At 54.0% G+C, this 27642-nt stretch overlaps 1 protein-coding gene across 2 annotated transcripts in view; it reads right to left on the bottom strand.

Moving 5' to 3' along the window:
- The window catches only part of ASTN1 (astrotactin 1), a 272757-nt gene that overhangs the window by 44398 nt on the left and 200717 nt on the right, over positions 1-27642 (bottom strand). For both annotated transcript variants that reach the window (XM_028530660.2, XM_028530661.2), the window contains exons 12-16: positions 26201-26367; positions 23017-23211; positions 21254-21381; positions 14973-15077; positions 12779-12967 (exon numbers count right to left, since the gene is read on the bottom strand). In XM_028530660.2, the coding sequence (XP_028386461.1) occupies positions 12779-12967; positions 14973-15077; positions 21254-21381; positions 23017-23211; positions 26201-26367 (784 nt within the window). The remainder of the gene's footprint in view (positions 1-12778; positions 12968-14972; positions 15078-21253; positions 21382-23016; positions 23212-26200; positions 26368-27642) is intronic.

Raw genomic sequence — 27642 nt, 5'->3', positions numbered from 1 at the left:
GTTTGCAGGCTGCCTGCGCCAAGGAGGAACTCAATAAACAGGCACTGGATGGTGGAAAATAAAGCATGATAAAAGAATGTTTTCATCCTCACCCAAGGGCATTTTTTCATTGCTTTTAGAGAGGAAGGGAGAGAGAAAGAGGGAGGGAGGGGAGACAGGGAGAGGGCGAGGGCGAAGGGGAGAGAGAAGAGAGAGAGACGCACGGATCATTTGCCTCTCACACATGCCCCGACCAGGGATTGAACCTGCAACCCCTTGGTCTACAGGACAATGCTGCAAACAACTGAGCTACAATGGCCAGGGCGATAAAATAATTTTGAAAAAAATGGCTGACTGAGTTCTAAGACAGATTTTCTTTGGTTTCAACTTGCTTTTATGTTTCTCTGTAGACTGTCAGTGATCTCTACCAGCCCAGTGAACATAAGATGCTCCACTGCTCTATACAGACCCCGGTGTATTAATTACCCTTGAAGAGAAACACTGTGGGAATTGTGATGGCGGAACTTCTTCTTTTCCCCAGCCCCGGACAAGAGCATACAGACCAGGGAGGCTGGAGCGCCGGCCTCTCCTGTGTACCCTCAGCTGCGTGATTCCGATCAATAGCGACCCCGAACCCACTGTGAGCAGAATCTGCGGCAATGCCCGTGAGGACACCTCGGTTGCAGAGAAGTGGGCACGGAGTCCCTCCCCTCCACGGCAACACAGACCGAATAAAAACACGTCACACCGTGAATGCCCCAAACACATCAACGTCTATAGAACCGATTACCGCAGTCATCGGCTAGACTTGTAATAAATGGGCAGGAGGGGCCACAGCCGTCCGCAGGGGCAGCGAGGCGCATGCGTGGAGTGACTCTCGAGGCCGCCCCTGTGGACTCCGCCTGACTGAAGGAAAACCCCGAGGAGAGAGGGAAACGTCAGGGGCGTCTGGGCTGCTGATTTACCCGATCAGGTTGCTCTCCCCCGTCGCCGGCGCTCACATTTCAACCACAAAACACATATTTTAACTGGCAGATTTACTGAGCCGTCGAGCTGCAGAAATGCGTCTTTCTACCTTTCTTATTCTTGCTTTCATACTTTTTTTTTTCAATCTGCAAAGGCAAAAACCAGTGAAAGTCTTTCTGAACCTGCCTGGTTATTGCAATGGCTCTCTACTAAGGGCTCTTGTGGCATTAAATTCTGACCGAGTCTGTCCCCAGCCAGACTTAGCCGAGTCGACTGCAACTCGGCCCAGCTGTCTGTTCCTAAGTAAGCTGGGCTCCAAGGGGAGACCAGTGCGACCACCTTCTGGAGCCCCCAGGCATGACCTGGGTTCCCACGGGGACTGTCCCCAGACCTGCCTCCGTGGGCAGTCACCAGACCACAACGGCCCTTCGCAGGCTCCAAGCTGGCGCTCTGGGTGCCCTGCATGTCCCGGGCAGTGGTGGCCCGATGTCACCCCCAGCTCCTCTCCCCAGAATGCTCCCTGTCGCAGGGGGGCCTTCACTGGAGGCCCTCCCCAGGTGCCCCTCCGCTTCCCCTTCCGTGTCTCAGATTCTTCCCGAGGATACGGCATGTGCACACGCCTGCTCCCTTGTCTCGGGGTGCATTCTGAAGGTGGAGCGTGCCGGACCATGTGGGGGCGTTCTTGGCCTTCTTCCTGGGCCCCACGGATACTGACGAGCCAACCTCAAGGAGAGAGGTGAGATGAGGCCGGAAGAGGACATGGTTGTGCTCTGCCTTTAACATCTCCCGTCCCGCTGTGGCCAGGACCCCAAACACGCAACTCGCATTTCTGGATGAATGTGTGAGTGTCATCCCCTGGCAGGGGAGTGCCTCGTCTCCCCTCCAGGAGCCGCCCGTTGAGGTCTCCGCGGCCCCGACTCCATCGGCAGCCACACATCCATCGGGGAGTCTTCAGAGACTGGAGTCCCCGGGGAGTCTTCAGAGGGGGAAGCCGATCTGACTGGAAAACCATCTTCCCCTTCCCAGTAACGGGAACGGGACTGATGTACTCTCCACTGCTGGGGCACCCATCACCCGCATCTGGTGCTGGGGCTGGCAGGTGGGGCGGCCTTTGAAATGATGTCAACCCCTCCCAGTTTTTTCTAAATTTGTGACTTCCCTGATCCATTTCTTGCTGATTTCCTTGATGTTCGTTTTTTTTTTATTTTAAATTTTCCCTGTGAAGTTACATCTTTCAAGCATTGAACCATCTTCCAAAGAGTTCTGTGAGACTCAGGGAGACTGTCCCCGAACGGAGGAATGGAAACCAGGAAAGGACAGGAAGGGCCCGTGGCCGAAGGACCAGCTGAGAGGGGTTCGCTGATTCGAGGGTTTGGGCTGAGTACCTTCATGTCTCCTGTTTCCGCTCCAACGCACATTGCTTATCGAGTCCAACAAGAGCCCATCACCGCCCCCTCCCAAAGAAAACCTAACTTGCTCTATAAGAAAAGCAATTCCACGAAGGGTGATTTAAAGTTAAAAGACTATTGTTGGCTTCTATACCACAACCTGGTAGCTGGAAACTTGCAATAACAATCCCCAGGTGGACGCGACACAAGGATTTATTCCAGTTTCTAGTATTTAACCCCATCCCTGCCTCGTGCTTGATCGCTGGGCTTTAACGTCTAACCTGTTTTTCTAAAGCCGCATTGCAGGACAGAACCGCATCCACCCGCCCACCCACCTCCACACGCACGACCAGCAGACCTGTGGACCCGGAGGAGGGACCGTACAAGAGTGCACTAGTGCCCAGAGGCTGGAGGGGAAGGTGTTCGGGGACATGCAGTCTCAGACAGCATGCTGTCATTTCCCTTGGGAAGGGAAGAGAACAGAAAAAAGGATGGCTCTCACTCATTTATTCATTTCACCAGTATTGCCTGAGGCTGCACGGGGAGTCACATGTTTGGAGAGAAGGGGCGGCCGTGGAACTTGACCTGACCACACCCCCCCACTGGCCACGCCCCTGAGAATGCCAGAGCGTTCCTCTACAGAGGAACCGAGTTCCTCAACAGCGTCACTGTCTCTCCGCGTGCAGCCGTGGAGGCGGATGGGCAATACGGACATGTTGCTGCCTAAGGCACAGGGCACTCATCCTCAAGGATGCGAAAACCCCAAGTGATGCCAAGTTCAGGCTCCCCGTGTGATGCACCATCTCCACTGCATCACCACTTATTTTGTAATTTTTTTCTCCAACACTTTTTTCTTTGCAGAGGTAAGTAATTAGCAGTGGAATAAAAGTCCTGGTAGACAGATGCCCTGTCCTATCGAGCCTGTAGCTGTATGTTTATTTCTCTGGGGTCTTTATCACTGTGACTGGCCCCCTGAACGGTGGTCTACACGCCGGGTCCAGGAGGGCGGGCTAAACACACCAGTCCCGTCTCAGCTGGCTGAATCTAGGACACAGAACACACGCGCCAGGTACAGAGTTTGTCCTCCTCACATTCCATCGGAGAACCCAGGCCTCTCTCCTCGCCACAGTCGTGCTGGTGGCCAGCCTGGCATTTACCCATAACTCCTATCTGCCCTTTGTTGCGCGAGAAGCTATGAGAATACTGGAGACCACGAAGCCTTCGTGATGGCTTTCCCCTGCCGGGACTGTTCTGCCCCCAGGTCTGGGCATGGCCGGCCGCTTCTTGGCCAAGAGGCCTCAGACCAACCTCGCCCCTCACCCCACCACAGGGGTCTTCTCTGGGCCTGCCACCTTCATGGGCCCCCTGGTCCTCCCGCCAGCCTCCAGGAAGGCCCCGGTTTTAGTTTCTTCATAGAATCGGTCACTGCCTAGAATGATTGCGTTCATTTATTTGCTGCTTGCCACTTTCTGTCTCTCTTCCCCGGGACAGAAGCTCCATAAAAGCGGGAGGCTTCTCTCTGCCATCCCCATTACAGGCCCAGACCCCAGACTGCTGCTCACGTAGAGAAGGGCTTAAATAAACAAGCCCCTCCGAGGCAGCAATCAATCAAGCTGTGAAGGCAAAGCTTACATATTTGGAGTAGAGAATAATCTAGGATACTATATAATTGACGACGAAATAGTAGGCTATGGGTAATACGTCACTATCGCCAGGGCCGCAATTATGTGAAAGACGTCTGACATCACCCCCAGAACTAAAATAATCCGCCAGACGAAAATAGAAGACTCTGTGACAATTTTCGGTTTCTAGAGAAGAAAAAAAATGGGGCCTTTTGAGTACTATTTTTAAAAACTAGAATGAATGCTCGAGATAGTAAGGCGAGGACAGTGCTGCCTATCGTACGAAGTTTTAAAAAGTCGGCTTATTGCCTTTAATCCGGGTTGCTGGCGTGTCTCCAACGTCTTTCAGTGCCCAAGGACTTACGGCCGCTCAACTCTGCGCACAAGCCTCACGACCGCTGCCCTAATCGGAGAAACGTCCTGGTCGGTTCTGGGACACTCCTCTGTGGAGGGGACCCCACGGGGCGCCCCTGCAGGCCACGTGCCAGGGTGGCTCCTGGGGTGAAGTCCCTGTGGGGGGCAGGAGGAACAAGAGTGACGACAGCCCCTGCTCCCTGTTGGTCTTCGATTAAGATATGTAGCCTTTCTGGCCTGGCTGGTGTAGCTCAGTGGATTGAGCGTGAGCCTGCAAACCAAAAGGGTCGCTGGTTCGATTCCCAGTCAGGGTACAAGCCTGGGTGGTGGGGCAGGTCCCTAGTAGGGGGCCCATGAGAGGCAACCACACGTTGATGTTTCTCTCCCTCTCTTTCTCCCTCCCTCCCTTCCCAGACTCTGTCTAAAAACAAATTTAAAAATCTTTAAAAATAAAAAGAAATGTGCCCTTTCTATTCAGAATGTGGCCCTTGGATTAGCAGTTTCAGTTTCAGAGTAGTCCTCTGACAGCTTGCTCGTTAGGCCTGCAGAGTCTCAGGCCCCGCCCAGTGCTCCTGAACCAGACCATCCATTTAACAAGTTCCTGGGTGGTGTGTAGGCACGGCAGATTCTGAGATGCGCTACGGATACAGGAAAACGAAAACCACTCCAGTGACTGCGTTGTCCTCACAGATCGTGGCAAAAAAAATCACTCTACAAATCACTCCTGGAAAACTCAAGGTAAAAGACAGAGTGGATCCCCCAGGAAGTCTAACTGGATTGACGCCTGGCTCTGCGGGGTTCGCCTCAGACCAGTGGCCTGGCTTCAGTGGTGCTGCGATGCCGCCCTGTGTCCAGTACCCCTCGCACCTTGACCTGCTCGTCTGCAGTGGCAGGCGAAGCAGCACGCAGCGTTCACACTCACTCTCGGCAGGCGGAGGCGGGCTTCTGGCCCTGGCCCCGCCCCTTCCCAGTCCTGGACCACAGGCAAGTCCGCTCAGCTCTCTGATGCTCGGTTTCCTGATCTTTCACGGCAGAAGGGGGAGACGCAAGTGATGCATATGTTTGAGGATTTTTAGCCAAGTGGCTGGCTCGATGTAAGTGCTCGGAAAAACGGTAGCTATTTGGCAAAGTGATTCACAGTCACTCCTTCCCCCAAACCTATAGATCCAGTTGACTCTGGGCTCCATGCATCAGAGCCCGGCGACTCGAGACTCTAATTAAATCCTCGCACATATGTCGGGGAAGCTTAGTTTCTTTTCGAAGACTCTGTTTATGGTGCCACCGGGCTCATCTGCAGCCGTGCCCTCCTCAGGCCTGCCTGCCTGCGACTGCCGGGGACCAGCTGTCTCCGCCAGCCCCCTGTCTGCTCTCTACAGGGCTTTGCACGGCGCCGGTCCTCGGCAAACATTTGCTGAATGAATTAATTAATCATTTACAGAAAACAGCTATATGCCATAATTGCTTTGCCACTTGAGTGCTGACTTCGTCGTCGTAAATGTGCATGAAAAGAGCCTTTGGAGCTGGTTGCAGCCCCCGGGTTGTAAAACGTAAAGCATTACAGAGACTGAAGTTATTACTCTTCATTGGAGTTCTATGTTGTGTCCTTAACCTAATCGGGGTTTTATGCCACGAGCCACAACGGAGCGAGCCGGCCTCCAAACTGCCCCGGCGTCTCGATGCCGAGGGGTGGCTGTGCGCGGGCCGGCCGGCACTCGCGGGGCAGGCTCAGAGAGCCGACTGCTGATTCGGCTGCTGGTTTGGGTCCAGCCAGAAGAGAAGTCTGTCCATGATCCAGGGGAGACAGGCCACCTGGGCCTGACTAGGGCTCCATCCACCCCAAAACTTACTGACGCCAAGTGGGAAACAGGGCCTCCTGCGTGATCGCAACCGTGACCGCAATGCAAGGCCATGGTAGGGTTCCTTCCTCATCTGACTCTAATCTGACTTAAGACTCCTCGAAGCTAGAGGGTCGACTGCAGGGAAAATCTCTCTGCTTGTATCTTGCAAGGAGAGGAAGCTATTCCTCTTAGCGTTCCCCGTGGAAAGGAAACAACTGGCTAGAAACGAAACGGAACAGAATAATAGTGGATGTGGGACCGGAAGGCACCGAGGAAGGGAGGCGCTCGCTCCCTGCCCACTGTCCGTCCAGCTAATCCCTGGGCCGCGTGGCAAAAGCAGCGGCAAGAACAGGCAATGGCGAAGGTCAGATCCGAAGTCACTGTGAAAGTGATGTCGGAAAAAGGAACAGAGAAAGACCCAGAAAATCCACTCCTGAATGGAGTACCAAAAAAAAAAAAATGAAAAGAAAAGAAAAAAGATGTACTGTGCTTAGTATGTCATGTGGGGAATTAGAATTAAGCCCTTGGAAGTTCTTATTTGAAGAAGGTTCAATTTTTCTTTTTTTTTTTGGTCACTTCTGTTATCTACGGATCTATAGTTCTTTCCTGGTTTCTTCTGAAGTGAGAACAAAATAAAGGCTTCACTCCTTCAACAAACAGCGGATGCTAATTACGTGTCAGGCACTGTGTCGGCCAGGAGGCCTCGGAGATTAATGAGAACTGGTCATACGGCCGCACCGCCTCCCAGGTTCCTGCGCAAAGTTCAGCTCTCCGTGGGGATGACTGTGCGTTTTGTTTTTTTCACTTAACTTTGTAAGTCTTCGCTCAAGGTAACGTGAACTTTTCGGAATATATTTTTTAGTGTTTTAAGAGAGTTTTATTGTCCAAGTGGCACATGCTGGTTGTGGGGAAAGCAATACAGAAGTTTTTAGTATAAAAAAATAAAATTCCCTACCCTGTATCCCTAATCCTGGAGCAAGCAGATGATGTGTTCTTACAAATACGTAAATAAAGCAAGTTTGAGATTGTGTACACGTTTCTCACTTTGTATATAATATGTGGTTGTTCCTATGCAATTTTAAACAGCCAAGATCCCAATGTATCTGCTCTTCTGCAACTGGCTCTGCTTCCAAACGGCCGGGACTAGATCACTGAGGACAGACAGACAGTAAACTGGTAGTGATGGTTGCGTCTGGGGTTACTGGGGAATAAGAGCAGGAGAAAGATTTATTTTTCATTTCATTCTGTTCAATACATTGAAATTAAATTAATTTTTTTAAATTAAAAAGAGAGAGAGAAGTATAGGAAGAGCTGTCAAGTCTGCTGTCATGGGGGCCCGTCGTACAGGAAATGCCAAGACAGGGACAGTGAAGCACGCTGCCTAAGGTCACGTGCACGGGCGGAGCTGGAAGAGCACAGGACAGGCCGCCAGCACCCTGCCCGGAGCATCAAGAAGGCGCGGTGTGCGGGGGGGGGGGGGGGGGGGGGGGGGGGGGGGCGGGGGTGGCATCTGCGCAGGCGCCTGAAGAGTGGGAAGGGTGAGCGGAGGTAGGAGACAAGACAAGTTTAGACAGGCAACGTGCGCCAAGGCTCAGAAGTGTGGAAAAGATTCCATGTCCTCTTCCAAACCAGGGCGTGCCTTGATCCTTGACCCGAGGGCTGGGGCCTGACACTGGGACAGGTGTCATTTAATTGCAGGTGTCAAATTTGTAGAGCTAAAGGCGGGAAGTGAAAAATGCAGGTGAGAAACAGAGATCCTAGCCAGGAAGACTAAGGTGCTGATCTCAAGGGACTAAACCAAGAGGAAAATACTCCCAGAAACTGGACAACAGAACGCACACCAGTCAAAAAAGAAATAGAGAGAGGGCCAAGAGCAGGGCAAGAGGGGGCCCAAGGGAAGAGTTCTGAACGAGACAGTAGTTACAGAGACTTCAGGGAGCATCTCTATGGCCTCAGACCGGGGCAGCGAGCGAGCCTCAGGCTTGACACCGTGCGGGAGCAAACGCAAGGGTGTGGGATGGGTGGTCAGCAGCTTTGTGCCACCAGCTCGGAGGGTGCTTGGGGTGGAGAGGGCTCGGTGACGCAGCAGCTAGAGGGGGCGGGGGAGGTGGTGGGCTGGAGAGCGACTCCCAGAGATGCTCGGTTCTAATCTCTGGGACCTGTGACCGTTACTTGTCAGTGGCAAAAGCGGTTTTGTAGATCTGCTTAAATTAAATGAAGACTCTTAAATGAAGACTCTTAAGACTCTCAAGAGGGAAAGATTATCCTAGATTAGGAGGGTGGGTGGGCCCAGGATAATCAAAAGAGCCCTTGTAAGAGGAATCAGGAGGAGTTAGAGAGAGAAGGCCACGTGACTCAGAGACTGGAGCCAGACACTTGGAAGATGGAGGAAGGAGCCGCAAGCCAAGGACTACGGGTCGCCTGTAGCAGGTGGGACAGACAAGGACAGGGGCTCCCACCCCAGCGCCTCCAGGAGGACCCAGCCCAACTGAAACCTTGAGTTTAGTCCGTTGAAACGGATTTTGCACCTCTGGCCCCCAGAACTGCCAGAGAAGGAAGGACGCTGTTTGAAACCCCTGGCTTTGTAATAATTTGTTACAGCCAACATAAAAAAACGAACATAGGAAGGGAGGTCCCATGCACGCCAAGACGGCAGTGAGGAGTTAGTGGGGGGCTTCAAGCTGAACAGTCACAGCATTAAGTGTCATTTAAAAAATACAACAAATGGGGAAACACAGGACGGACTAGAGAGGACGGGAAGTGAAGACGAGGAGACAGGCGTGGATGCTACTGCGACATCCCTTAGGAGAGCCGACAGTGTAAATGCGTATGATTTGGGGAAACAGGAGAAGACACCTGTGGAAGAAATACTCAGGTGCTACAGAACCAGAGATGGCTGCTGGTGGAGGATGGAGAAGGGCCGCCCGAACGACTCCTCACATTGCATTTGGACCCGCTCACGCAGGTCGTGACCCTCCCAGCGGTCACAGAGGAGAGAGGTGCTGGTCGGTGGGGAGACCTCGGAATGTCCGGTAGAAACGCTGAACCCTCAAGAGCAAATGAGGCTTTGAATCTTAAGACGAAGGGAAGACACAGAATGTAGGCGGAGGCAGACAGAGAAAAGAATCACTCAGAGACAGAGAAGAACAGACGAACATTAAGGATAAAATATAACATTTTGGAAAATGACCAAAATCTAAACAATATCTTTAGAGGAATGATGGTGAGAGAGAGAGAGAGAGAGAGAGAGAGAGAGAGAGAGAGAGAGAGAATTTCTGAAGAGCCTCTTAACAGGAGAGCATCAGGACCACTGACGGAAGAGAGAATTTTCAGGAAGGCAGGCCTGGTCAGGAGAGACACATTCTTCTGCTGAGACAGAACATCGCAGGATGGAAGCACGAACTTCTGATTACGAAGCCTTGATTTCCTTCTCCACTGTTATCTCTGTTGAGTGAAGAGGTTGAAAAAATTTTGAAGAGTGAAAAGAAGTTGAAGAAGGGACAGAAAAGACACACTCTCCTTGCTCAAGAAATCTCATGGTGACGTGTTGTCAGAACACAATGGGGACCGTGCGGGTTTATAAAAATGTTACTTGTTGGGAAGCTGTGAGGTTGAGGAAGGGATAATTCCGTGGTTGAAGAGGTTGGAAAGACTGAGGAGGAGGAGGCTGATGAGTGAGTGAGGGGGACGGGGAAGCAGAGAGCGAGAGGACACGTGGACGGGTGCAGAGGTCACCCTGAAGAGGAGGAAGAGGAGGAATGACGAGAGTATATATATATATATATACACACATATATATATGTGTGTATATATATATATAAATTTAGAAGTGGAGAGAGGGGAGGTTGGAAAACTTCTCTTCTGGTAGTCTTTATCTGCACTGTAAAAAATAATTGAGATGGTCTAATGGTAGGCCATGAGAAACGGAAGTCTGTTTTCCCCACTTCCGTCAGACTCGTCTAAAGACGGTTGTTGTCACAGAGGGGCAGGGCCGAACCACAGAATGACAGTGTGACAGAGAGGTGCCGTTGCACTGAAGGCGGCCTTCTCAACATCCGGTCCGAAACACCCGTCGTGGGGCTCACCCTCAGGTGTAGCTGTGACTAAAGCCGTTCCCGCGCCTGTGATGAAACCCGCTCGGGCTGTCGCCCCACCGGAAGGGCCTCCAACAGCACTCCCACCCCTGCGCCACCGCCGCCACCGGCACCGGCAGGGGCAGCCACAGCGACAAACCGTTGCTGAGTCCTCGCCCTGCGCCTGGCCCTGGGTTAGACCCTGGGAGAGCGAAGCTGGAGAAAAGGAGGAGCTCTGCAGTGGTTCGTTGAGGGAAGAGGGGGATCTTCAACCAAATGCCTGCCCCTAGAAAGCTTCTCACCTAAGGGGGGGGTCTCCCATGGACCCACGAACTATCAGAGCTGGACAGGGCCACCGAGGGCATAACAAAGGGGATCCCGAGAGTCGGCTGGCTAAACAGGGGTCACCTGGGAGACCCCGGGTCCCGGCCCTGAGGTGCTGTGCTCCTTCCGTTTTGTCTCACGCCCAAAAAACCCCCGTGCCCGCTCTATTCACGAGCAATTTCAGGAATCTGATCATACGCACAAGAGAACAGAGAAATCCTTTCCACGGAAAGGTTTTAAAAGTTAGAGCAGGCAGGAACATGTGATCAAAGGACTCCTGTCCAAAAAGTGTCACTTTTACATCCTGGGAGGTGCAGCTGTCTCAGAACACCTGCCCCCTCCCCCCCGCCCCCCCCCCACTGTGCACAGCCCTGCTCCACACGGGTCCTCTCCGAGAGCAGACAAAACTCTTCCTCTGTCCGGCGCACTTACAAATCTTTATGAGCAGCCCACCTCCGTGCGGCCTTCTGGAACACGATGGAATGAACGGGTGCTTAGGGAGGGAAACAGTATTTAAGAGTAAAAATCAGGCCAAACAGGAGGACAAACGCTATGACGCAGAGGCAAGGCTCGGGGATGGCCGATGGTGCACGTGAACCGTTAAGAGAGATCAGAAGAGACATACTCATACGTTTGATTATCTTTCAAGGTCAGTAACAAGCAAGGGGTCGTATACACTGGAGCTCAAGCCCACGGTTGGACTGTGACAAATCTAGGTCCCCGGTGGCCAGGTGGCTTGGGATCAAGAGGGGTGGGGCACGGTGCCAAGGCCATGGGCAGAGCTCCCTCCTGGGCTCTATGTTGAACCTCGAGGACATGGCCACGCTGGGGCTGGGGACGGAAGCAGGGTAGAACCTGGTATTCTGGGGGAAGTCACACTCACTCCCCAGCAGTCCAGTGGCTGGCAATCCTGGAACTACAGACAACCCTTGACCTACCTACAGGCGGCCCCTGACCTACAGGCAACCCTCGAACTGCTGGCCTCCTCAGAAAGCCACGGGGATTCAGCCTTTTGGTTTTGAACCCCTGGGCTGTGGCGCGGAAACAGAAGAAAGCTTTGCCGGCTGTAGCCGGCCTTATCTATATTTACTTCTGTGCCTCTCCTTTTTTTGGCAGAACAATTTTGAGATGCTGAAGTTTGAAGAGTTACCAGAGCCCCGCGCTTGTGCCTTTGAGCTCAGCGGAATCAGGGCTTGCGCGGGGGGGAGGGGAAGCCTGCAGCGAGGGCAGGGCAGACACAAGCCTGTTGCTTCCTCGGGAAGAAAGGAGCCAGGAGGCACGCTCCGGCCCCTGCTCTCTCTTGAGCCGCACCGAGCGGGGATTCTCGCGGAGCACAGGGAACCAGGCACGTCTCAGCCGCCTGCGGGGGACCACCTCCCCCATGGCAGGCAGCCCACTGACAGCGGAGGGTCCCCAGTCCCTCAACCGTTAAATCTTAGGGTGACCCCCTTCCTGAGTGTGCACCGTGCGCCGTGCTGATCTCAGCACCAGCCCTTGAGCAACCCGCACCCCCGTACCGTGGCCTCATCGGGACGCTGCGAGGGTCAGCCCAGGACAAGAACGGCCGTGAGGGGCAATGCCAAAGGAGTCCGGCTTCAGCAGGATACGCACGGACGACCCAGCACCCCTTCTCTACCAGGAGGGGTGTAAAACTCCGATTTCTTACACTCACGAGGACTGAAGAGTAGTAACCTGCTGCCAGGCAGCGAACGAGGGTGTGTCGGTGAGGCCGGAATCTGGAGCCACTGGAGAGCGCCTCACAGCACACGCCGGGAGGAAGGGTGGGCGCAAACTCGGGGTGGGACGGAGCGAGGAGGGGTGTACTGCACCCAGTAGGTGCTGTCAGGACTCCCCAGGCGGTGAGGGGCGGGGCTGCGGGCCGCAGGGAGTGGTGGGGACACTGCGGTACGCCCCTCCTCCTCCTCTACTCCATAACAGCGGCCACTGCTATGGTAGCAGAAGGCATGGTGGCTGGTGGCAACCTCTGGAGGACTCTATGATAACGAGTGCGGTGACCGTACAGTTTGGGCATCACCCTGCATCTGAGGTTTCCCCCACACACCTGCCTGTAGAGACTGGGTTTCAGCAACCAAACCTTGGCAGTGTTGAGGATGGGCACAGAGCATCCCTGGGCTGCCCCTCACCTGCAGACCCTGCTTCAGTTCGGTCCTGTTGCACCTCGGCCGCCGGGACTCGGACGGGGCGTCAAACTTGTCGCTGCCTGTGCCACTCACCTTTGCTGATGTCCTCGTATTCCAGCCAGAGCCGCCGCTGCACCTGCTTGTTGGGGTACCAGATGGAGCAGGACTCCTCGAAGCCGTACACGGCTTCCTGGATGTAATGGTTGCCGAACTGGTCCAACAAGGCCACAAAATCCCCGCGAGACGTCGCCCCGTCGAGGGAGTGGAGGGCGTTGCTGAGGGCTACGGAGAGACAGACACCCGCCAGGAACAAGGTGAGGACTCCCTGGAGGGCTCCAGGACTCCCAGGCCGCTCAGCCCCGAAGTGGCCATCCCGCGTGGCCTGCCATGGACGGCAGAGCTGGCTGGGACTACCAGCCAGGTGAGTGCTTCCATTTTGCCACACTGGACCTTTTGGTTGCTAAAGAAATGATCTTTTTAAGCCAGTTGGCCACGTTGCGAACTTTGTGCAAGTGAAACAAAACATTGCCAAATCTATCCCCCCTGCTTAAGTCCATTTTTTAAAAAATTACAAGTCATGACATTAAATCAATTTAGTGAGCTCAAATAATAGCGTTGGGGGGGGGGTTGGAAAGTGAAAAAGAATAGCATGGTCTAAAATAGAAACAAATACCAGCAGAGAACATTTCTCATCGCAAGATGAAGTGTCGCCTCCTGGAACGTCTGTCGTGTGTATGTGGGAGTGAGCCTACCCCAGATTCTGTCGCTCCCTGGTTAAGAGAATTATATTTGTCCGAAAGACAGCCTGCGGCCAACTTCCCGAGTCTAAGACCTGCCGAACCCGGCCAGTTTTCCGTAGCCCTGCTTCCCTGTGGCCCTCCACACCTGCATCCTATTAGAGAAAGGCAGAGCCTGGTCCAGGCACGAGACCCCGAGTGCAGAAGTCCACGTGGCCCGTGAGGCCGTGCGTGGCTGTGAAAGGCATGTGGCAACAGAGGAAGCGGATTGCCAAGCGCCCACTCACACGGCACCTGCGCCGGGAGGGTCTGGACTGCCCGAGTCTCTTGAATGCAGGAGAGTGGCTTAGTTTCAGGTGTTCTCTGCACCAGCAGAGCTGACTTCGGTGGCATCCCCATCCCAATCTCTTCTTGCCAAGAACTCTTTTGTGATTAAAAAAAAATTAACAAGTTCTGAGTCCTCTCCTGTCCTCTGGAGGTGTTCTCTATCCTTCGTGCGTGTCCCTTCTGTACGCACGAGCATCACCTTTTGTTGGTTTATGTCTCACTGCTCTGCCATGCTCTCCATCTGGCCTCTCCTCTCTCCCTCCCTCTCTCTCTCTCTCTCTCTCTCTCTGCTCCACCCGTGCTCTTGTTGGCCCTAAGCCCTGCCTCCCCGTTGCTGATCCTAAGACCACTCTCTGTTGTCTCGTCATCCTGTGCCAACGACACCGCCTGAATCTAGTCAGTCTCGCGTGCGCCACAGAGCAGCCGGACTCCGGGGCGCGAACGTGAGGCCAGGTCCGGTACGTTCCTCAGGTGGCCTCCGAGGAAGGCACCGGCGGAGTCATGTTCTCCTAGGCTGGTCGAACAGAGACACAAACCTACATTAAGGCCATATTTGTGGACATTTTCTCTGTTGCAAATTGCACAGCGGAATTGCTCAAAGGCTAGAGGGAAAAAAACCTTGATTCAAGGCATTTACCGCTAAGTTTTCAAGAATATCTGTACAAGGCACCTCACTGCCCTGTTCTAGAATAGTTTGTCCTGAGTTTCAAAGTCACTGCTCCCTGAACTTACTAGACCTGTCTGTCTGTCCATCTGTTATCTGTTTTGCTTACTTGCTGCTTAGGAACTGTAAGCTGTTTCCTATTTGCCCCCCCCCGCTCCTTGCTCCTTGCCCTTGTTTCCTTCATTGTGTGGACCCTCCACGTGGTGCTCGCTGCATCTGGAAAGTTTCCTTCTGTCGGTTTACGGAAAGTCTGCTTTTGCGCGTGCCGTCTCCACACCGGGTAGCCCCAGCAAAAGGGCTGAAGAAGGTGTCTCCCTTCAGTGGCCCCTGCCTCGCCCTCTTCAACTATGATCCAAAATAAAACCTGCAACTTAATCTACCCTCAGCAAAGGGTCTGATTCCGGCCATTTGCCTATAAGGGTGCATCTGAGTGAAGCGACGAGGGTGGCTACACTCCAGGCTGCGTCTGCGACAGTGGGGTCCAACGCCTGTACCCTCGGGAAGGGACCCCACGCCCCGGAGCCGGCGGCAGGGATGGCTTGCAGCCAGCTGCACTCACCCTGAGAGATGGTCACGTGGTTGAGTTTGATGTGGAACATCACAGACCGGACCTTCCAGTGCTGCAGCACGGGGTACCCGGACACCTCGCTGAAGTTCACCATGCCTGGGGACAGAGGAGACATGGGCTCGGTGTGTGCGACCGACGCCCAGGTCCCAACCCTTGGAGGGGGTCTCGGGCAGACAACCTGCGGGAGAGAACTTCTGGAGTCACGGCAACAACAGTTGTCACTCATGGAACCCTTTCCCTGCGCCAGGCCTTCTGCTCGGCGCTTTGCTCATGTGAGTTCAGTTGGTCCTTGTGAGACACGGGTCCTTGTGGGCATTTTACGGATGGGGAGACCGAGGCCCAGAGACGGCCTTTGTCACAGGGCCCTAGGCCACCAGGCGTGTCCGAGGCAGGGCTGGGGCCCTCGCCCCTTCCACTGCAATATCCCGCTAATAAATCTGTGTGACACGCTAGGCCTCCTCAGCACACCAGACTTTTGCTCCCCTTAATAGTTGCAGTAATTGACTCGGCGCACGTGCCTGATAACATTGATTTTTCTGTCCCATGGAACTGATCCGTGCTCAGTATTTAAGTTTTAATTGCTCTGAAGCGGATAAGCTTATTTCTTCTTTACCAGGAGGGACAGGGTCAGCTCGGCTCAGGGGCGGGGACGGCCCTGCAGCGAGGGCCGTCGGCAGGCCGGGCACGGCGACACCTCGTTTGCTGTGGTCCTCCTCCTGTCGATGGGAAAACCGAGGCTCCCAGAACCCCAGTTACTGGCCCAAGGTCACGGTCAAGAAGCACACCCTTGCCGCCTCTGAGCGGGGTTATAACGGGCTGTTCTCATTTGAGCCGCTTGGGGACAGAGGGGCCCCTGATCTGAGTCCTGGCCATCGCTGTAAAATGCAACTGAAACAAAATAATTAGGCCACAGGAAGCAAAAAAAAAAAATCACCTTGCTAAGTTTAGAAAACCAATTTTAGCTTCATTTTTATGCCTAATGTTTGCTATGCATATATTGCAGAAATAAGTATATAGACACATGCATATGTATATGTGTGTATATTTGTACATATGCAAACGTAATGGCCACACAGACGGCATAGATAGATACGAAGTGCGTGTGCATATGAAGATATTGGCAATGATGCATACATAGTTACCGTGCCACTTTGACCCATGCTTCCTTCAGGCTAAACCCACTAATTTAATACTGAAACTAGATGAAGAGCGGGTGGGGTTAATTAGCTGCTTGTCAACGCTGACCAAATTAGCTGAGCGATCGCCACATTTCCATTTCTGTGTGAATCCTACAGGAATAATTACTGGTCAGGCACAAGGAAAAACGGTCAGGGGAGGCAGCGAGCGGATCAACTGCTTACATTTCACCTCCGTCAGTCAGAGAGATGAGTTACTGAAGACTCGGCGAAGGTTTTCGGTACTTTTTCTTTCACATGTTCTTTTAGGTCAAAGTTCTGTGACAACTGTCATACTATCACCTACTCTGGCTTTTAACCTTGGTGTCGATTTTCAAGGCGCAGAAATGAAATTCTGCTTCTCCAAGCGTGAGGCTCCAGTCTCATGCCCCAAAGGCCTGTTCCGTCGGAGCAGAGCTGGGCCAGCTCTGGAGAACTGTCCCACACAACGCGCACCCTCTGCTCACGGCAGCTGATGAGCTTGCTGTGACTTCGAAAAGTCTGGTGGTAAAAAGAATAGCTAGCCTGATCAATAAAGATTTTTCAAAATATCAGAAAACGTTCCCTTTAATGGAATTGTGTCCTAGTGGGAAGAGACAGAGCAAGGAAGCAGGACACCGGGGTTCTAACGCTGGCCACTGGCCATGTCGCCTCGGGGGTCAGGGGTCATGGGTCGGGGGCAGTTTCTGGTTGCTAGTCGCAGGCCTGAGCTAGCTCTCTCTGGGCCCCTGGCTAGAGCACCTTTCGGACCCCAGTCGTTTCCTCTATAAAAGTGAGAGGCTCGGGCAGGATGACATGCTCCTGCCTTTCAGGTCGGTGACCCCAACCAGCTGTGCGACTTTGGGCGAGGAAACCCGTCTGTGTCGGTTTCCACATCTGGAAAACAGGTGGACAGTGCGCATCTCCCCCGCTTTACGGCAGGCTGTTGAGCCACGGGGACAGAAGGACGTTGAGAAGAGAGAAAGCACCAGGCAGGCACACAGCTTCCCGAATGTTGTCACCTCCTCCCCTCCCCTCTCTCTTGTCACCCCCAATTACGTGAACCTGACATTTCTTAGTCAATGCTTTTGTTATAGATTCCTAGGCCTTGGTGCCGAGCAGCAGAGAAAGAAAAAAAAAATAAAGGCAGCATGAGCGCAGAAGAGCAGGAAGGGTGAGCGTCCCACATTCACCCAGGTGCGCCGGCCGCATCACCGAACTGCTACACAGCACTTCTGTTTAATGCATTCACGCCAGAGCGCAGCCGGGGACACGGTTGCATAACCCCGGCACTCGGCAGGTGCTGTCTGGTGCCCACTTAGAGATAATGTTTCCACTATTTAAAAAGAAAGGGATATTTTAAAGTAGATACATTTTTCGGCTGAGTCACAGAGTTCCTTCTCAGCGTGCCCTTGGCCTGCAGTCAGCTCCAGTTTTTTCATTTAATTTTATTATTATCATTTGGAATACATTTCTGAATGACTATTCTTTTCAAAGAATTTCTGACTATGTTTTCTCAAGAATAAACATTATTTTTCCCCCGAGTTTTGCTTGAAAAAAAATGACCAAATAGACTTATGTGAGAGGAAGGAAGGAAGAGGGAAGGAAAGAAGGAAGGAAGGAAGGAAGGAAGAGGGAAGGAAAGAAGGAAGGAAGGAAGAGGGAAGGAAAGGAGGGAGGAAGGAAGGAAGGAAGGAAGAGGGAAGGAAAGAAGGAAGGAAGAAGGAAGGAAGGAAGGAAGGAGGAAAGGAGGAAAGAAGGAAGGAAGCTTTCTCCTGTTACTTATTTGAAATATCAGGGGGATGCATTGTCGTCACCAGAGTTCTGAAGTCTGTTTCCTTGGGTTGACCTTGAAGAAGTTCCAAAGAGCTCGGAGCTCGAAACCGTCACATCGACTCAGCACCTGTGTCACCCAGCAGGCCCACGGGTGTGGGCACAGCCCCCTCTCCCTCCTTGGCCTGGCCCTGCACTCTCTCCTTTTTCACCGAAGAGACTGAAAACACCAGTGGGTGATGGCCAGACCACACGTGAAAACAGGACTCTGATGCAGACTCTGCACAATGGGCCCAGGACCGCTGTCCCCTCCCCCAGTCACCTACAGTAATCATCCCGAGGAGCTAGTCTCTACACCAGACTTGCAAGAGTCTGCCAGACCACCGTCTCCAGCCACCAGTCCAGGACGCCCAAGAGTAGCAGCTGTAAAGGCTGGCTCGACGGGACCAGCACCTGACTAATAGCCAAGGGATCCCCGAGTTTTCTTCTTGCTTCCGGTGTAGGTCCAACTCTCACACAGCATGCCACACTGCCGGTTCGTTGGCCCACCTGTGGTCCACACCGCCCATCAGGGCGCACCTGAACCCTGTCCTTCTCCCCTCTGCGGCCTCCCCACCCCTCGGCCTGCCCAGCAGTCTCTGTCGAGAGCCAACGACTCAGCCTCCCGCCCCCTTGCTGCCTAGCGGGCTGCGGATAAACAGCTCCCACCTGTTTCCGTCTGGCGAGTCTTCATTCATTTCCACAAAGCTTATAATACTGAAAAGGCTGCTGAAGCTCAGGGCGCTTAACTCTTATTTTGATAAAAAGGGAAGCAATCAGCAAGATAAAACACATAAATCAATATTTTCTAGTATGTCTTCCAACCAGTAATTCTGAAAGATGAAAACAGCCGTGATGTGCAAAAGGATCCTCCGGCTCCGCAGGTTTACGAACCGCTGGGTCAAATAAAGTAAAAAGGATTTTTTTTTCTTTTTTTACTGCAGGAGTTTTTGGAACCTGTTGTATGCTAAGGTGTTATAAAGCGAAGAGGCGGCCACTACAGTCTGTCTAAATACTGCTGAAGAGAGAACTTAGGTAAGAGTGGAGCGCTATTTTCTCATTTAACAGTGCTTGGGAATGCTGGTGGAGAAGATGCCGAAGATGGCTTTAGCTCTGAAATCTTCTAAGCGTGTAGGCTGATGGGGATTACGGCCTATAAACAGCACCATCGCGAGACAAAGTGTGACAGTCCCTGTAGGCTCTCAGGAAAGACGCAAGTACAGTGTTGCCAGAACTGGGACGTTGCTATGGAAGAAAGGGGGCCAACCCCCTCTTTAACGGGCTCTTCTGGTTATTCCGGGCTTTAAACAGCTAAGACAGATCCCTTTGTCCATCAGAGGAGAGTTCTCGGCCCACATGGTACCACTTAACCAAAGCAGGTCAAAAACCAAAAGCCGCAGCCACAGTAGCGGGTCCAGGAGAAGTCCCTCGACGCTCTGAGCAGTGCTGGACTTCACTCTCTCGAGGCCGAGAAAACGGAAATGACCCCTATGAGTTCCTTTGCCCCAGTGTGCCCAACTAGGCAAGGTCTGAGGGCACGGGGAGGAAGAAGTTTCCGTTATGGTGGACACCCGAATTTGTATCTCCTCCTGTTTCCAAAGATGCAGATCCGAACTCGTGTTCTTCTGATGTTTCTCACATGCACCCGCCCACTGCTCCCCAAAAAGCCCCAGGCGGCATGCAGGACCACTCCGGATCCTCCTCTTCCTCCTCCTCCTCGCCTGGCGACCGGAGGGAAAACCTCTCCCCTCCACAACAAGTTCCTGTTTGTATGTGCTCCTCACACCTCCTTTGCAAGGTCTTCCACACGTGCGTGCATGGCAAGTGTTTCTCAGCAAATGAAGTGGAAACCAGGCATGAGACTCCCCAGCACCAGCGATGCAGGCCGTAGGGGCGTGCCTGGAGGCCGCGTGGCGATTTTCCAGTATCGTGTGTGTGCCCGTGTGTGTGTGTGTGTGTGTGTGTGTGTAGTTGTTCTTTTGAGGGGAACTGATTTCGATGAGATTTATTATTTCTGGTCTGAATATATCTAATCGTGTTCTCTCTCGCTCCCTTCTCCTTCCCCTGCAGGGAAAACACTATTTGGTAGCTCACATGGCCACATTTTCTTTCTCACCTGGTATATTTATTCAAGTAACAAACATATATGTCACTGTGTATCAGGAACTGTTCTATAAACTTTACAAATATTAATTAATGTATTCCCCATATCAATCCTATAAGGAAGACAGGATAGTATCCATTTTTTTTTACAGGTAAAAAATCTGAGGCGCACAGAGAAGGTAAGCAGCTTGTCCAAGATCACACAGCCAGTGAGGAGTGGGCCCGGGCGTCTGGCTCCAGGGCCTACCCTATTCACCACCGTGCACGCCACTTCCGACAGAACTGTTTCTAACTCCATCCGGGTCTAATTGGAACGTTGGAACATAACTTGATATCTGAAGAGGTTTACCCTCAGTACGATGCATTCTCAGAAAAGGAAGGAAAAGAGGGATAGAGGTATAAAATGAGGAAGACACAGAATGGGGAAAAGAACGAAGCCAGCGATGGACTTGAGCTTGTACCCAGCCTTCTAGCCCGTGAGGCTGGGCTGCTGGGGAGCGGCCTCTTACGGGTCCCTGGAGCCCTCGGAAGCATCCCCTCTGGCCCAGGGGGTGTGCCCTGGAGGTCTTCAGAAAGGCACGGAAAGAAGAAGCTTCCCCTGGGGTGCTTGCCACCCCCTCCCCCTCCCTTAGCTCCAGCAGGGGAAGAGGCCCTGGGCCCGGAACTGCACCGGGGGCGGGGCAGGGGTTGTTGTCTTCACCTCACCATTCGGCCCCGAGCCCCCGAGAGACTGCTGGTCTGAAGTCTCAGAGCTAGAATGCGGCTGAGCAGGGACGCACACCCAGGGTGGTCGGACACCCTTCGCCCTGCTCCGTAAGTACTGGGCAGTGCCGGGTGTCCGGGCTGTGGTGGCCACCCACCTGCCCTCTGCCTCTCCCATCACCTGGCCACTCCCTCTAACCTGCCGCGGACTCTGAACTCTTACATGTCTACCGTCCCACCTGTCTGCAAGGCCCCCCAGTGACACCAGCAGGGAGAGGTATTACTGTGAGAACTTTACAAGCGAATTTATAATAATATGGGCAGTTTTACTGACAAATGATCTCGCCAGTGTTCAGTTTTAGGACTGAGCTTTTATTGTGCGTTAAGGAAACCGCTGGCTTCGGAACCAAAATGCATGGGGTTGAGATTCCGGGTTTTGTGGGACTGTGGGGAGCGCGGCCCCGTGTCCTCGGGCTAAGGAGGGGCAGGAGGCGCACTTACCGGTCAGAAAGTCAGGGTCGGGGGTGGGCTCCGAGATTTCCTCCAGGCACTGGTTCTCCAGGGGCACCGTGGCCACCACGAGGCCATCCGGCAGTTGCTGGTCTAACCCTCGGGCAAAGTTGTTTTGCCTGGAAACAGAGGCACACCTTCATGTCGGAGCGCTCAGGCCAGGATCCCACTCCTCGGCGGGCGATCTCTGTCTCCGCAAAAACTCTCCAATGAAAAACGTTCTCCCTGGACCACGAGTTCCCCTTGCTCTGAGCCCCACTGGTGTACGCGGCCGGCGTGGGACACAGGCGTGTGCGGAACGGCGAGGGCTGGGGGAGATGAGACGGCGCCGGACGCAAAGGTTTACTCCCAAGACTGAGACTGCTCTTCCCTCCCCTCCCTGCCCTGCTCCCTGGTCCCCTCTGCACAAGGGCCGGGTGTCTGAGGTGTCATTGCTAGCCCAGAGAGAGGACGCCAGCCCCCGCAAGACTGGGCATGGCACTCACTGCCTGCCGCTGTCCCGGGCTAAAAGGGGAAACACTAGTAAAGTCTCCCGTCCGTAACAGAAAAAGCCACCGGCACTGGGAACTGGCTTGGAAACTGTCCATCAGTTTGCTCACGAGAGTCGAACAGGTTGCTATCAACTGCTCGTCCATGTTACACCACCTTTTAAAAAAAAGACTTTACTTATTGATTTCTAGAGAGTTGGGAAGGGAGGGTGAAAGAGAGGGAGAGAAAATTCAATGGTTGCCCCTCACACCCCCCTCCAACCAAGGACCTGGCCTGCCACCAGGCAGGAGCCCTGCTTGGGAATCGAACCGGCAACCTTTTGGTTTGCAGGACAATGCCCAACCCACTGGGCCACACCAGTCGGGGCCATATTACAAGACTTTCACCCCCATCATTATCTCCTCCTGGGAAGCATGAGCTCTGAGGAAGGTGAATTCAGACAGCCTGAGAGCGAACTTCTGTTCCCTCTTAGGGTGGGGTCAAGTGGAGAATCTCCCAGACATAGGCTAAAGCAATGGTTTGAAACATTTTGTAGGATCCCTTCATACTCTTTAAAAATAACTGAGGTCTCCAAGTAGCTTCTGTTTATGTGGACTACCCTTTAGTAATATTTACTCTATTAGAAATTGAAGAATGATAAAAATATTTATTAACTTATTTAAAATATCAATAATGGAGCCACTAAATATTAATATAGATTATGAAAATGATGAGAGGAGTATCATTATTTTACTTTTTTTTTTTTGCAAATTTTTAAGAAGCCTGACTTAGAAGACAGAGTAATTCTCGCCTCTGCACTCGGCTTATTGCAATGTCTGGTTTGGGGTGACGTGGATGAGGCAGCCCAGCCTCTGCGCACTGGCAGAAGGCAGGACTCTGTCCCCTGAAAGGACCGTGGGGATCCCGGGACCCCACTGGGGGACCGCTGTTCTGGACGGCCTCACACACCGATTCTTCTACTCCGAGGGGACGGGGAACCTGGGCATCTTGTGGCGGCTTCTGAGGACAGTCGTCCAGCCCCTGCCGGGGCCGGGCGAAAACGTAGTTCTCGCCTCATTGCTCACCCCGAGCAGCCACGGCGCTCGGGCTCTGGAAGGAGGGGCGTGGGCGTGGAGGAGACCGTGGGCGAGACCATGGCCTGCCCTTGGAGGGCCATGCTGGCCTTGCTCCAGGATGCACAGCATGATGCTCACGGAGGGGCTACGGGGGCGAAGACCCGGCGACAGCCCCGAACAGTCAGTTCCGCGGACGCGGGGCTCACGCACCTGAACGTGCCCCTCAGCACCTGCCCCGGGGCCACGTCCTTGGAGTGGTTGTTGTAGCCGAAGAACATCTCCCCGAAGAGGGTCTGGTTCATGGGGAGCTCCCGGCTGTCCCCGCAGTCTCCGCCCTCAGGGCAGGTGTCCGCGACCAGCTGGCAGGAGCGGCCGTCCACTCCGAGCTTGTAGTCCTCGATGCACCTGGCAGGGCGGGGAAGTCGGGACGTCAGTCCCTCAGTGGGCTCGGCGGCCAGCCCGGCCCAGCAGGCTGGGAGGAGGGGCCTCGGGAGCGGGCTGACTGGCTAGAGACTGAGTACCCCGCTTTGGTCCTTGTCGCCTTTATCACTCAGTTGCTTACGCCTGTAAACCAAGTCCCCTCCCACAGCGCCACCGCACCCGAGCCCCTGGCCTTCCCCGTGCAGGTGAATGCTTTCGGAGCTTTGGAGTGGGTCCTCCTCTAAGGGTCTGATTTCCCAAATGGGCCAGGGGGGGCGGTCCCTGGAGATAAAGCTTGTGAATGCGCTAAGACATTTAAATCTAGGATATTCTGGAGCCTTCCTTCAGAACCATCTGTGTGGCCAGCCCCTGCCTTTGTCTGGAGGGGAAGTAAGCAGGAAAAAAAAAAAAGACGCTGTGCTTAAGAAATGAATGACCTTCTAACCTGGTCCAGTGACAAGTCAACTGAGGACTTAGGGAGACTGATCATCTTCCGGCTGCGTTCTGTTTAAACACATCCAAACACAAGGGCTACCCGTATCCGCTCCCCCTCCCCTGGGACTAGCGGGCGCCAGGGCCCGGAGTGCGGGCCTGCGTGACGCCCTCCCATTAAGCCTGTCCGGTCACGCTAATGGAACAGCAATCCCAGCGCTGGTCGGTCAGGGCCCACGACCCGCGAGTCATTAACCGGACCTCATTTGTGGTTCTATTGAGAAGGCTGTAATTTGTTAGTTCGAGTAAGAATTATTTTGATAAAGCTGTCTGTCATTTAAAAAGCCTATTGGTTTAATTTGGGCATCTCCCTAGAAAGACACAAGATGTTGAATTTGTGGATGTTCGTGGCATGAAAACGCATCTTTTATCGCTGCCTGTGGTAACTGTTGTAATACGATGAAGATTCTGTTCCATGTAGAGGGACAAACAATCACGGTTTTAAGCGGTGAGAAGCAATACGGGCATGGCAATGACACTGCCCTTTACGGGTGACCTTGGGCCAGGTGATCAAACCCTTGAGTTTCAGTGTCCATGTGCATCAGAGTGCTTCTCGGGGTTGTTGAGAAGGTCACGTGAGACGATGGACTCACAGGACTTGCGCTGGGCCCAGCAGCCAGCACCAAATGCTTCTGCCGTCATTACTCGCAGAGGCACAAATGAGGCCCGTGTGAATGCACTTGACCTACTTGTCCTCCCTATGCTCCATTTACATGTGTGTGTGAACAAGCGTGAGCAGAGCTCTTTCATTCTAAGTGCTTGTGGCTTGGTCTTTATACAAGAATCTCGAATCAAGGACTTCTCTGTCCGGCTACATACAGTAGCTCGTCGAGTGTTACAAACACATGTCCTGAATTCTGACTGAAATGCGAAGGAAGTCCAGTTAGGGACCTGCTGCATTAGTCCAGGCAGCAGAGGTGACTCACGAGCCACAAACGATTCTATGGCACCAGTGTAGGTCAGGGACCAGATAGTGAGGTGGCTGCACCCTTGAGCCGTGACGTCGTGTTTCTGGACAGGATTTGGAGCTAGCCAGCTCCCTCTCCATCTGCCGTGTGCACCTGGACAGCTGCCCTTCCACACGGCCCCATGTCCCCACTTCCCTGGCCATGTGTCCCTGCCACACACACTCCTCTGAGACCAGGGCTCGTACCCTGCTGTCTCTCCTGTACGTAATGCCCAACTCAGTTCTCTGCACAACCCAGGTGCCTCAGCGTGCATTAATCAAATAAATAAAGCCATGCAACTTTGGCTGAATTTACTGCCTTTAATTGAAGTGGGTCGACCACAGTGACAATGTTATAGACACATGAAAAAATTAGATCAAGCTCCCATTGATGGAATGGGACTTTATAAGAAACTGAATGCGAAAACTGCTTGGTTGCGAAGAAATAAAATAAAGTGAAATGCAATATAATAACATTACTCTGCCACCAGATAATCTTTTCATGATTGTTCAGCAGGAACTGGCTTTTAGCAACCATCTCGCATGGTTTTATTATTATAAACATTGACTTCCATCGCTAGCCTATTCGACGGCGAGGTCCTTGAGGGCAAGAACTACACGCCATGCGTGACTGCGGCCCAGCAGCCACCGTGGGTGGTGGCAGACAGGAAGCACTCTGCCCAACAGGCAGGAGAAGGATGGGGCGGGGGGGGGGGGGGGGGAGGGGCCAAGGGGAGAGGGCGGACGGGAAGCAGGGGAGGGGAGGAAAGGTTAGACGAGCAAACTAGGGGTATAGAAGAACGGCCTCAATTTTTATTTACTTTAGAAATCTAACACGAACCTGCCATTATAAAATAATTCCAGTCAGTGGTGTAAATTACCATTCTGAAGGAGCCACAGGCCCTTTTTATCACTGGGAGGGCCTGGATTCTAGTCCTGATCTTCCCATTCACCGCCTCCCCAGCCCTGGGGGAGTCGGGCAGCCGGCCTGCGCCTCAGTCTTCTCAGCTGCGAGATGGGGCGGCACCGCCCGCCCCGCTCTGCCCCAGGAACCGGGTGGGTCCACAGACAAGGGCTCTTCACCAGGGGACGTACTGCATCTCGGGGAGGGGGGCCGCACAGAGTGCCGGGACTTCGGGGGCAGAATTTAATTACCTTCACTCCCCCAAAGACCTCCCCCTCTTGTCCGTTGGCAGTTGATGAGTGTCACACACCCTTTGCCACAAGTTTCGACCACGGAAAGGCTGTCACAAAACACCCGGTTAACAGCCCAACAATGCACAGCTGGGGAATGCTGGTGTCGGCGGGCAACTGCTGTGGCCATCTTCCTCATCTCCGGGGGTGGGACCCCACCTTCCCCGAGGGTCCTCCCTGCTCTGACTCGAAAACCCTCCCCTCCCAGTCCCCCAGGCTCGTTTCTCAGAGCCAAGGGCTGGCCCGGGGTGACCAGTTCATTCCGATGGTCCTCACTATGAGTGTCAGCACCGGCGTCCCCCACCCCAGCACGCTGGTCGGCCTCACGGCCGCTCCACTCACCCGCAGAACATGAGGATGTTGTACAAGGCGGGGTCGTCCGGGAAGGGCGCCACCTGCTGGAGACACAGCTGCTCGCAGCCGCCGTTGAAGCCGTCAGAGCAGTCCACCCCGATGTGGCGGTCGTAGCAGCCGGAGCTGTCCTTCATGGGGCTGAGTCCCGACGGGCACTGGCACAACCAGAAAACATCCACACGGGTGGGTGAATCGGGGGCCCGGGTTCTCTGGACACTGGCCTGGAGCTGCTGACCCCGATTCTACCACAGCCCCGAAACCGCTCACATTGGCAAACAATGCAGACGGTCCCCACCGCGCTGGGCTGCCTTGGAAAGCAAGTGACCTTTCTGGCCATCTTGCTGCTTCCCCCTGGGCACAGACCACACACATCTGCATTCAAGCCACTTCCTCCAAACGGGCTGGCGGGGAGCGTGGTGGCGAGACGGAGCGAGGGGTGCCGGCCTCCCCGCCGGGCCTCAGGCCGGCAGAAGTGTGGACGTGATGGGCCAGAATGGAAACGAGTTAGCGGAGACTCCTCCGGGCCAGGGGCAGGGGGTGTTGCTGTCTGGCTTTAGTATTACTAGGACTTTGTTTGCAGTGTCCAGAGCACTTCGTCAACATCAGTGCCAGGCACCGGTGTGGGAGGGAGCGGATGGAGGGAGCCAGGGTGTCCAACCAGAAGGAGACAGGGGACTTCCGTGACCTTAGGGGGGATGGTCTGACTGCTTTCCTAGTGGACTGGCCACTCTCACCACCTCCCCGCCCCAAGGACGCCCTGCGGACGGTGCCCGCACCTGGGCGCCCACAGGTGTTTCACTTGGGCTTGAACTGCACCCCTGGGCCCTGGACACGACTAAAGTGAGACGATCAGCTTTTCTGCACTGCCACGCCCCCAGGGAACTCCCCGAGAATGACCGCAAGGGAGACGATCCGGGGAGACCTGTCGGCCAGAATCGGGGTGGCGGGGTGGGCAGCAGGGTTGCTTGCAGGGCACCCACCCCTCGCTGGGCAATGTCCGCCTCACTCACCCTGCTCACAGCGCACCCCCTTGGGGCCCACAGTGTGCCCACCTCACCGTTTGTGTGAGAAGACGCAGCACAGAGAGCGTGACTTCCCCAACGCGCACTGCCGTCGTGGTGGGACCACGCGGAGCCCACGCGGCGGCTGCCCCGTCACCGGCTCCCACCAGGGTCAGGGTCTCTCACACAGTCACCCTTCGCCACTGACCGGGCCCCCAGCGCTCTGCTGGGAGCTGTAGCTATTTCTCCTCACGGCACCTCCCGTTATCCTCATGGAACAGACGCGGGAAGCAATAGCCCGTTAACGCAGGGGCTCTTCCCTGCCCTGGACGCCACCTCAGAGCCAGGGACGACTCTTGGCCATCCTGCTCTGTCTGTGCCGCACGTCCTGTGCATGTGCAGGACAGCGGGTTCTCTGCCACAGGCTGG

The sequence above is a fragment of the Phyllostomus discolor genome, chromosome 14 (assembly GCF_004126475.2).
Source record: "Phyllostomus discolor isolate MPI-MPIP mPhyDis1 chromosome 14, mPhyDis1.pri.v3, whole genome shotgun sequence".
In the NCBI taxonomy this organism is placed as follows: Eukaryota; Metazoa; Chordata; class Mammalia; order Chiroptera; family Phyllostomidae; genus Phyllostomus; species Phyllostomus discolor.
Note: the sequence above shows the minus strand (reverse complement) of the source record. Positions and strands in the feature narration are given on the sequence as shown.